Genomic DNA, 11,473 nt, shown 5'->3' on the forward strand with positions numbered 1-11,473 from the left:
CTGCAATTCTGTACAAAGAGTACAGAATTCTGTACCTAAGAGTAAGTCTCACTGAACTCATTGGAATTTACTTCTGAGTAGAGATGGATGTGGTTATTGCATTGTGATTTAGATTAGGCTCTTCTAGGTGGTCAGTTTCCCAGGTGCAACATGAAACCTCATAGAGCCTAATGTAATTAAGCCTATTATCTCCCACACTCCATCTCAGGACTGTGACTTAGGGTCTGTTGGCTTCATCATCAAGCCAGCTTCTCCCCCTCCTCCACCACGCCCTGCCCTGGGCCTAACATCCAGCCTGATGAAGAATTCTGGAGAATTTGGAAACTTGCTCACTATTTCATGACATTTCGATTGGCTCTAAGGTATTGCCTCACAGTGGAGTTTGCATCTCTGTGTAGGCTCTGCTCTATTTGGGTGGGGTGGGGGTTGAGATTATCATCCAATAGGAAAGAGTCTAGCATTGCCACTGTATGAGTAGCACATCCTGTCTCCCTCTCCAGCCACCACAGCACCACCTGCACCCTTGCACACACATTACAGGAAATCAAGCTGCTTCTGGCTTCTTTCCAGTTGTTGTATCAGCCCCAGACTGACATGGCTCCTGCACCAACTCACTTCTATCAAGGGTTCATTGAACTCCCCTTCCTCTGGTCTGTCATTGCTCTGTGGTGTGGTAAGTGCCTTGAAACGGGTCTGGGCCATTTCCATCCTTAGATATCTCCGTTTCACGCAATATGGGGGGGGAAAACAGCTGTCCAGTGGCACCTTCCTCATTGATTTGCCTTGACTCAGTTAATTTACAGTCTCCCTTCAGGGACCTTATCTCATATTCCTGGCTGACTTTGCCATTTCTCTCCCTTCAGCTTTGCTGGGCAGTGGATCCACAATGAAAGGGACCCCCCCACCCTCTACTAGTGGATCTACCGTGAAGGTGACCCAGGGACCACCCTTTGCCAGCTTCTTGCAAGAGATGAACCTGACATTCAGCTGCTCGCATTCCGATAGCTCAAGCTACAATTTCTTCTGGTATCGCCAGCTGCCTGGGGAGAAAGAGCTACAACAGATTGGGGCGTTCTACTTTCATTCTGATATGCTGACCGAAGAGCTCAAAAAACACAACCCAAAGGACTGGCTGAGAGGAGAATGGTTGGAAAAAGGAAAGAAAATGAAACTTGTTCTTCAAGGTCTGCAGCCTAGTGACACAGGGCTGTATTTGTGTTCTGCAAGGGCCACGGTGAGAGAGGCAGGAACTGGGGCTGGTGCAAAAGTGAGTGCCAGCAACAAATACCCCCAGCTCCTCTTATGTGCTGCTGAAAAAGCTAAGGCACTCACTCCCCACAATCAGTGGGCAAGCTGGCGTCATACTCTACAACTAGGTTACACAAGCAAGCTCAGCACCAGCAACCTCACTCACACGAAGCCAGCACTATGCAGAGCCTGCCACCACTGATATCTTCTCTTTCAGAGTCATGCAGGGAAATAAATTGGCAGTAGATACAGGCCAGATGAGAAAAAGCAACCCCTCAGCCAGTGCAGAATTAATGCCACAAATTGCATTGCAATGAAGGCCACTTGTCTAACCCCTAAACAACTTCGTGAAGGGGAGATCCATCCGTGGCAATTAGTCATGATGTCTATATGGAACGTCCATCTTAGCAAGCCAGAATGCGACTGAATAGCACTTGTTGGGAACCAACAGAGAGGAGGGCAGTTATCTTCATGAACTCTGGTTATCAGCTTCCCAGGGACAGCTGACTGGCTACAGGGAGACATTAGGTGGACAAGGGACACACTGATATGGCCTGTGCTGCCCAAGGACGCCGGACTGGAGCCTGTGTAGAAGTCAGATCAAAACTGTTCCAGATGCATCTTCCTGAAAATTCAGGCAATTCTAAAAGACACCATCACAACACTTGTTCTCCAGTCAAACAACATCCACATCGAGAACTGGCATTTAAACCCAGACACACACATGTGGGTCTCATTTATGTATTTTGGCTATTTGCATATGTTTAATCATTGGACTTTCTAAGCAGTGTACATAAAGATTCCAAAAAGACATGCACTGGGAAAGTCTGCCCCTTGCCTGTGTACCCTCACTGCCCCAGGCCAGGAAGTCTAGTGAGGCTGTCAGCCTTTTGTGGAGGAAATTCAATCACATAGCAGAAATTTAGGTTCACACAATTAAAGTGGAGTAAAACTGTCTGTTGCTCAGGTACACACACACACACACACACACAAAACCACAATATCTTTTAAAAAAACTTCTAGCAGTTAGGAAAGTATTAGGGAAATGCACTAAAAAGTGTTAGATAAATGGCTGATTAACAGGAATAACCTCTGTGCAAGCAAATCAGGATCAAATCAGGATGAATGTTCATCTTCATCTAACCCCACCCCACCAAATCAGAAGGAATGTTCACATAGGGCTCCTCCAGACATCCTTTTAATTGTGCATTCATGATTTCTGCTCATGATGGTATGTACAATACTGCTTTCAATACTGCTTGCACCTGAAAAAGTTTTGGGGTGGACATACTGCTTTGTTTCCAGCTTCCTGTAGCTTCCTGCTGAAATCCTGTAATTTTTTTATACCACAAATGTTGGGAGGGGTTGTTGTCCTCCTTTTATGCGCTATAGTGCAAGAGTGCCCTTCCAGGTAGTAATAATGCAATAGCATTGGAGAAGCATCAGAGAACAAGCAATAAAGCAGAATGATGTGCAGTCCAGTATAAATCTATGAACGAACTATTATAGGGTCAATGACATGCTGCAGAATTCACTCTTGGGGAAAAAAAACTACTCTGGATAAGACTAAAGACACCATATAACCTCTATTTATGCAAGCAAATCAGAATGAACGTTCACTGGGTGCTTCCAGACTGTGGCTGTTTTGGGGCGGGATTCAAACATATGCCTGCAAATTCAGATTGCCCAGTTATAATGGATTGGGAGGTCCTGTGCAACAAACCCACTTCCCCAAAAGATTGGACTTTTTACGATAAGGAAAGCAAAGAGAAAACGGACTGGAAAGGGTGGGATAGCACTTGCTGTGTGACACAACATCCTGTCGCCTCTCCGCCCCCTCCCCAACAAATCAGGATGTAGGCTGTATGCTCATTAAAGAGCCAACTTTGTCTAACCTCCCAGCAAACAAATCAGGATGAATGCTCAATAAACAGGAGGTCGGGATTAATTGTCTTATGACTCCCACAAAGAAATCAAAACACATGTTTAACAAAGCCTGGCCATCGCCTCATCTGTGCCTAAGCTCTGTGCAAGCAGATCAGGCTGAATGCTCCACAAACGGGTCCTCTGCAGGAGCCCTGAGCATTTACACAAAGCGGCACCTCAGAGTGCCAGGCACTGCAATGGGGTACACATGTCCAATACGCGACTGAGAGGACGCAGAGGGGACGATGGGGGCAGAGACTGCCCTAGAGATGAGGGTCCGGCTTAGGGCACAGAGGGGGAGGTCTAGCAGTGCTCTGTCTCTAGGATACTTTTCCCTGGCAGGAATGGGTGAGGGGCTTCGCTGCTTCTGTACGGAACCGGGTGGAGGCGGGCATGCACTGCACTGGCTCCGCAGAGGAGGTGAGCCAGGAGCCGTCGCGGAGGGCCACGATCAGCCCGGAAGATGTTAACCTGGCCCTTGGGCGGCGCCTTCAGTTTACCGGGTCGACTCTGGGACGCAGCTCCTAGACTCTGACACTCAGATCCTCCTTCGCGGGAGAGGAGAGGGCTCACCCTCTCATTCCGCGTGATCTGCTGCCTGCTCGGTAAAGCCGGTAGCGGACGTCCCCGGGAGAGGGGATTTTCTGAGGGAGGGTCTCGTCAGTACAGAGAGCCCAGGGGCCAGTACGGGGTGGCACGTTTGGGGCCCTCTCCAGCCCCAACTGTGCCCACAGCCCACGTGCGAGTAATTTTGGAACAGGGATCAAACTTGAAATATGGAAAGCAATCATGAAGACAAAGAAGAAGGGTCCCCCACCCAGCCCCAGCCCGCCAACCCATCCTTTCCCGACTCGCCCACTTGCCTGCTGCGCTCTTATTTCTCACCATCCGGTGAGGGGACGCTGAGTATTATCTGCGATAGTTCAGGGGGATCAGAAGTCACCAGCTTCCGATTCTGGGTCTCCTTTCTTCCCTCCCTTTGGGATTCTGCCTGCTACTTCCGCCATTCCCCGAGTATTCCCTGGACGCTACTCCGGACTGCGTAGGTTCAGCCTCACCACACTGAGCTTTAACAAAAGACCTTCGGCAGCCCTTTTTCTTTTAATCAGGGATGCCGATGATCTTGCTGCTAGGTGAAGTAGGAACCCCATCAAAGAAAAGAAGCAGCCAGCCTCCGCTTGATTGTTTTCCTCACTGTCTAGCATCCTCTATGCTAATCTTTGGCACGCACAATAGTGAAACTTGAAAGCCTCATTATCACCTCATTCACTTACCAGAGCAAAGACAGTCCGCTCGCGCTTTGGCAGATGACGTCAGGATGCCTGTTCAGAGAAGGTCCCGGAGCTGCTCTACCCACACACATTCACCTCCCCTACATCTGTAATGCTCTGTCTTAAGCAGCTATGAGAGAACTGGAAAAGGTCCCCAAATGCAAAGATGTATCACTGAACACGAAACTCAGGATCGTTCAGACCATGATATTCCCGATCTCTGTGTATGGATATGAAAGTTGGACAGTGAAAAAAGTGGATAAGAGAAAAATTATTATTATTATTATTATTATTATTATTATTATTAATATTATTAATAATAATAATAATAATAATAATAATAATAATAATAATAATAATAATAATAATAATAATAATAATAACATTTGTATACCGCCCCATAGCCGAAGCTCTCTGGGCGGTTTACAACTAAAAACATTAAAAACAAATATTCAAATATACAAATTTAAAAACACATTTTTAAAAAACAATTTAGAAACACATGCTAAAAATCCACTCATATGAAATGTGGTGTTGGAGGAGAGCTTTGCGCATACCATGGACTGCGAAAAAGACAAATAATTGGGTGTTAGAACAAATTAGACAGCTGGTATAGCACAGTGTGGAGGAGAGCCTGGCTGGGAGACCAGAGTCTGAGTTCAAATCCCTGCTTGTGTCTCCTAGGTGTCAAGGGCCAGCTAAAGATCACCCCCAAAGTGAGTGGCTCAGAGGTGACGTGCCCTGCCACCTGTGCAGCCGTGGGCAAACTGCATAGTCCCAAGGAGCCCAGTTGCCCCCCAGCTGGCAGTTGCGGACAAGGAAGGGCAGCTGTGGCAAGCTGAGCAGGCCCTAGCCAGCTGGGGAGGACTAGCCTCAGAGGGAGGCAATGGTAAACCCCCTCTGAATACCACTTACCATGAAAATCCTATGCATACAACAACAAAAGGATTCATAGGGTTGCCATAAGTCGGCATCAACTTGAAGGCATATAACAACAACAAAGAACAAATTAAACCAGAACTATCACTAGAAACTGATGAATCTGACATAATGAGAAGATGTGATTCACTAGAAAAGACAATAATGCTGGGAAAAACAGAAGGAAGTAGAAAAAGAGGAAGGCCAAACAAGAGATGGATTGATTCCATAAAGGCAGTCACAGACCTGAACTTACAAGATCTGAACAGGGTGGTTTATAACAGATGCTCTTGGAGGTCAGTGATTCATATGGTCACCATAAGTCATAATCGACTTGAAGGCACATAACAAAAAGCAGGTAGAGGGTGATTACCACAAGACTTCCTGTTTATCTAAAACATGTACCCCATCCCTCAGCAGAGCTTTCAGGGCAGTTTACAAAAACTAAGGGAGTGCACTTGGAGTTTCAGGTTCTAGCCTTCATTTTTGAGTGCTGGGAAGAGAAGTTGTCCTCCAAAAATGTCAGTCCCATGTCCCATCTCCAGGAGCTATTTTTGTTGTAACCAAGTCGCTCAATTTTCTTCCACATCAGCTTCAAGCCTCTTAGAGATTCAGATCAGCCTTGTACGTGGTGCAGTTCATTTTCCTGCTCCTGGCTGCCAAGGGCTTTGCCTGTGGCATGCTACTCTGGGAATCTACACAGCCTGTAAGAAAGCAGGTATAGGGCCCTTCTTGCCTATTCATATCTTAGTATTCCAGGGAAAAGTTCCATGCATCCAACGCTCTCAATAATTTGTTCAGCATACAGTGAGAAAAGACAATAATGCTGGGAAAAACAGAAGGGAGCAGAAAAAGAGGAAGACCGAACAAGAGATGGGTTGATTCCATAAAGGAAGCCACAGACCTGAACTTACAAGATCTGAACAGGGTGGTTCATGACAGATGCTATTGGAGGTTGCCTATTCATAGGGTCGCCATAAGTCATAATCGACTTGAAGGCACATAACAACAACAACACTGTCAGGTAAATAGTTGTGATGATTACCACCTTGTTTTCTCCCTGTGCTTAACTATTGCCTGTCCCCTCCCCCCATATAGGTTCATAATGTCTTGTGAACTGAAGAGGCTCTAGCACCCCCAGTAGACATCAAGACAACTGCAAAGAGGCAAATGAACCTTGACATAGGTTGCTTCCAGATGACCCCTTCATGGATCATTCATCCTGATTTGTTTGCAGGAAGATCATACAGTATCACATCAAACAATGGTTGTCCCATACTTTCCAGTACATTTCCCCATCACTTTTTTTACCCCCCAAAAGTCCAGTGTTTTGGGAAGTGGGTTTCCAGAAAAGAGTGCCAATCCATTTTGACTGCGCAAAATGAATTTGCCAGTATGCAACTGAATCCCACTCACAAAATAATGACAGTCTGAAGTGGCTATACTTACTATACCAGAGGCCGTTCCAGCTGGAAATCTCATACTGTGCTCTGGAGCTTCCATATCTGTCTTCTCAGCCATTTTTTTTTTCAAATTAGTCTGGTTTTGTTGCTGGAAAGAAAAGCTTTCTGTTAAGGCTGACTAATACTTTTTAAGAGTTTGTTTTCTGATATTTAATTGCATAGCCTATGTAATATACCTACATGCATTGCAAACATTTCAGTGTAGATTTATTTTCTGAGAATACAGAATGAAAGTGGCAGTTTCTGAAGTGTAAGAAACCTTGCTCAACTGTGATAAGCCTGGTGCTCATTGGCAAAAAAGGAAAAGCCATTTTAAAATATTCTCTCCTTCAGATTTGGGGAAATAGAATTTTCCTATTATAGTAACATGCAAAAAGGGCTTCAAAAATGAACATATTCCACTTCCATCACTATTAAGAAAAAGCCTGTTTTAAAATATGTGTTGACATGGATTTCAACCTAGCACTTAACACATCTACTCCAACACTGTCAATTTCAGCTGTCTATGGTTCTACTGGTTACTGACAGGAGTTTGTTTTTTAAAAAACCATAGCATCTCACCCTGCAATGCAAAGCATCTGCTAGGGTAGGATGCAAACTGTTAGGGAAAACCATCTTGAGGTTTCCTCTTCAACATCTGGCATAGAGGAAAGAGCCATACATCTGCATTGCCTGTACAGTAGCAGTTTCCTCAAGTCAGGAATCATCCTGCTGGTCGTCAGTTTTCTTCAGCAATTAAAACATTAATAGATCAGTCCCATTAGCCCTGGTCCAGATGAAGTTAATAATGACAAATCATTTGTCCTGTTCATTTTGATGGAACAAGTAGAGACAGAAAGGCCACCAAAAAAGAAGTCTGGAAAAGTTAGGGGGGAAACCATGATTTTTTCTTTTGTTTTTAATTTTAATTTTTTGGGGACCCCCCCACCAAAATTCAGAACCAAAAAAAAAATGAACCCCACAATTTCCCCCTGGATTTTTCCAGTTTTTTTCCCCCTGGGCCCTCACATATCTAGGGACAACAATCCTGCAAATTTACCTGACAGTGAATTCCAGTTAATTAAGTGGGGCTCACTTCCATATAACTGTACATATTAGAAAGTTCCATCAAATGAATAGAAACAACATTCGCCATGCTCCTCCTCTTCTGCAAACTTCCCTCTCCACTCTCAAACCCCCACTCTCAAACACTCTGTGCAAACCAAAAATCTGCTTTGTGCCTCATCCAGAGCATCACAGAGAATCCCTCATTTACAATCTCACCACCTGAATGGAATCCTATTCCTGTCTATTTGCCTTCCCCAGTTTCCTGTGCCATACACACCAGAAAATCACTGAGTGCTGTTTGCTTGTCTGTTCAAAACACTTTCACATATAATTGATAGCTTTCATTAACCCTGTAAATGCTGACTAGCATTTCACCTTCTAATTAAAAACCCTCTTTAAAAAACCTGGTCGTCGTTTTGAAGATTCTTGTCTCTGGCTTCTTTTACTACATAAGCTGGTAATTCTCAGAGACACTAAGTGTCCCAAAATATAGAAGACCCCCTACATCTTCAGTTTGCATGCCTATAAGCATGCACATGCTATCGCATGTAATAACAATGCCTTTACCACATATATTTATAAAAAAAGATACATTTTAGGAAAATGTTCAACGGTGTAAGTCATTTCAAACATTTCCATAAAAACAAGAAACTAAATATAAAAAACCAGGGGTGTGGTCATCCAAGTTCGTGGGGGATGTCACTCCTTACTTTTCTGTGAGCAAGGTCCCAGCCAGATCCCTATGTACAAGCCAACCTTTGTGAAAGGGGAGCATGTTAAACTCTCTCAAACTGTGGACTCTGCACAAAATTAGCAACATTCCTCATGCTCCTCTCCCTCCCCAAGCCTCCCTCTCCATTCTCAAATCCCTATGTCTGTGCACCCCAAAAATCTGCTTTCCTCCCCATCCAGATCATCACAGAGAGTCCTTCATTTACAAACTCACCACCAGAATCCTATTCCTGCCTATTCGCCTTCTCCCTCCCTGTCCCCACTTTCCTCATACACAGCTAGAAAGTTGTAGGGGGGTTGTTTGCTTAATGCTCTGATTAAAATGTTCAGATTCGTTGTCTTTTAATAAACCTTGCTGTTTTGAAGATTCTTGTCTTTTGGTTCTTTTACTGCTCTACAGAAGCTGCAAGTCCTCAGGGATGCCTAGTATCAAAACATACAAAATCCCCTACATCTTCAGTTTGCATTGCAGTAACAACACCTTTACCACGTGTATTAAGTAATTATGTTACTATTATAGAAAAATAGTAAGAAAAATGTTCAAACTTATGATGTTTATCAAGATACTCTAATAGAAACTAGAAAGTAAATATTCAAAACATCTTCACATTGGATCCCTCATTTTACATACACACAAACAAGAGAGAAAGAGAGAGAGAGAGCAGAAAATCAACAGCACCAGTTTGTCTCTCACAGTTAGTTCAAAGCTGAGATGGCGGCCGCACTGACTCAGCCACACTGTGGGTTCTTTCGACACCTGCTCTTCTCCCTCTGGGCCCTGCAATGTGGTAAGTAGCTGGGGATATGAGGGCAGGGGAACATTTGGACTCTCAACTAATATTTAGATGCCCCTGCTAGGACAGGGCCATCTGGTGCCCTCTCTGTTTTCCCTGTGATATGTCCACAGTCCACTGATGGTGATCTTCTTTTACCAATTTATCTCCTCTTAGGTCTAGTAGCTGGAGATTCCGGAGTGAAAGTGATCCAGCAACCACCACTTGCCAGCCACCCACAAGGTGGGACCCTGGAGCTGACTTGTACTGTCAATGAAGACAACTATTATTTCTACTGGTACCGCCAACTCCCTGGACAGACAGAGCTTCAGCACCTCGGGACTTTCAAAGCTTTTGAAGTCAACCTGGAGGAGAAGCCAGGAAATGATCTGGGGAATCGGCTGAGTGGCAAACGGAAGGGAAGCTCATCACATTTGAACCTAACAGGCCTCCAGTCTACTGACACAGGACTGTATCTGTGTTCTGCAAAGGACACAGTGAATCTTGAGCAACAGGAGCTGGTGCAAAACTGACTGCCAGGCAATAATATGTCTCTCCAGGTGCTGCTGATAAACAGACTCCCTGTACTTGAGTGGCATTACCTCCCACTACTTGCAGTCAAGGCATCACATATTCTCATGTCTGTCAGCCAACTCTGTTCTCTCTCTCCACACCATATATTTAAATCCCATCCAACGTACATTTAAAATACATAACTTCCCCCAAAGAATCCTGGGAACTGTGGTTTTCCCCTCAGAGCTACAAATTCCGAGCACCCTTTACAAACTAAAATTCCCATGATTCTTCAGGGAGAGTCATGGGTTTTAAATGTGCATTAGATGTCCTTTAAATGAATGGTATGGACCTCTCTCTCTCTCTCTCTCTCTCTCTCACACACACACACACACACACACACACACACACACAGAGCGAGAGAGCGCCAATAGGGGTTGTGCAAAGGCCCTAATGTGGAGACCCACGACCGACATTCTTCGTATGGCTGAGAGTCATGAGGCACAATCCATGTGGGGGGCTTCTGCCTCCCTTACAAGCCTTCCCCTCACACCAGTGCTTCTGTTCATTTTCTTGCTGTCACAGACATCTCTGTTCCCTGGTTCTCTCCAGTGATCACTGGTGCCCATGCAGACTCGTGGGGAAGAAGGCAGGGAGACCAACAGCAGATGGAGCCAGAGCCAATAACAGATGGAGCCAAGCCAAGGAATCCTGTCTTGTCCCCATCCTCCTCCCTGTTGAGTTCTACTGAGTCGAAGGAGGAGAAAGCTGACCACCAGTGCCACCCCCTGGACTGATTGTAAGCAAGAAGGCAGGAAGACAAGGGGTGACTGAAGGCCAGCCAAGGTTGGTGCTTCCATACCCCATAAAGAGTAATGGAGCAGCCTGCACTGCCTCTCTCCCTCTCTCTGAAGCCCAGAGAAGTCATAATGCTGCTTCCTCTTTCTTCTGGGATTTGCCACCTTCTTCCTGATGGGAATTCTGTGCCTTGAACAGCTGGGTGAGCAGCAGACGAGTTGCCATTTTCTGGTACAGAAATTCCGTGAAGGGAGAACCTTCCTCTGCTAAATGTCGAATAGCAGTTAAAAGCATACGAACCTAGGAAGTTGCCTTATGCCGAGTCAGATCACGGGGCCATCTAGCTCAGTATTGTCTTCAGTGTCTGGCAGTTGCTTTCCAGGGTTTCAGACAGGGAGTGTCTCCCAGCCCTTACTGGAGATGCTGAGGATTGAACCTGTAACATTCTGCATGTAAAACAGATGCTCTACCCCTGAGCTATGGCCCTTGCCATAGGAGCCCTGTCAGAAAAAGGTGCCTTACCTTCTCACACAATCATCACTGATACCAGCAAGTCCAGCTCCCTTGCCAATGAATGCACAGGGTTCTTGCTTTCTCTCTTCCTCCCTTCTAGCCATACAAGAGTCCTTGTATGTCAAATGTTAGTTCATCTAAGCTCACAGGATGTCAACAGCGAGTCATCTAGTGTAGGTGGAAGATACAGGAGACCCCACTCAAGAATTATTGAGTCTTGGGAGGTACCAGAAATTTTCTATTTAGGAGTCAGACTTCAGTCAGCAGAACA

At 45.3% G+C, this 11,473-nt stretch overlaps 1 protein-coding gene and 1 gene segment (V, D, J or C); both read left to right on the top strand.

Moving 5' to 3' along the window:
* The first annotated feature begins 584 nt into the window (after positions 1-584).
* Positions 585-2,083, top strand: LOC133378236 (uncharacterized). The gene is made up of 2 exons (XM_061613034.1): positions 585-673; positions 864-2,083. Exons 1-2 carry the CDS (start codon positions 595-597, stop codon positions 1,448-1,450), a joined length of 666 nt encoding a protein of 221 aa, XP_061469018.1. The 5' UTR covers positions 585-594; the 3' UTR covers positions 1,451-2,083.
* A 7,234-nt stretch (positions 2,084-9,317) lies between these two features.
* LOC133377949 (immunoglobulin lambda variable 1-47-like) lies at positions 9,318-9,911 on the top strand. The segment is given in 2 exon segments: positions 9,318-9,393; positions 9,556-9,911. Coding segments are annotated over 2 exon segments (432 nt in total).
* The last annotated feature ends 1,562 nt before the right edge of the window (positions 9,912-11,473 follow it).

Source organism: Rhineura floridana, chromosome 2, assembly GCF_030035675.1.
Source record: "Rhineura floridana isolate rRhiFlo1 chromosome 2, rRhiFlo1.hap2, whole genome shotgun sequence".
NCBI lineage: Eukaryota > Metazoa > Chordata > Lepidosauria > Squamata > Rhineuridae > Rhineura > Rhineura floridana.

Bases quoted from the DNA above. Each gene is read 5' to 3' on its own strand.
- LOC133378236 (XM_061613034.1), top strand. From the start codon at position 595: ATGGCTCCTGCACCAACTCACTTCTATCAAGGGTTCATTGAACTCCCC. The intron at 674-863 runs GTAAGTGCCTTG...CTCTCCCTTCAG, and splicing joins TGTCATTGCTCTGTGGTGTG to CTTTGCTGGGCAGTGGATCC.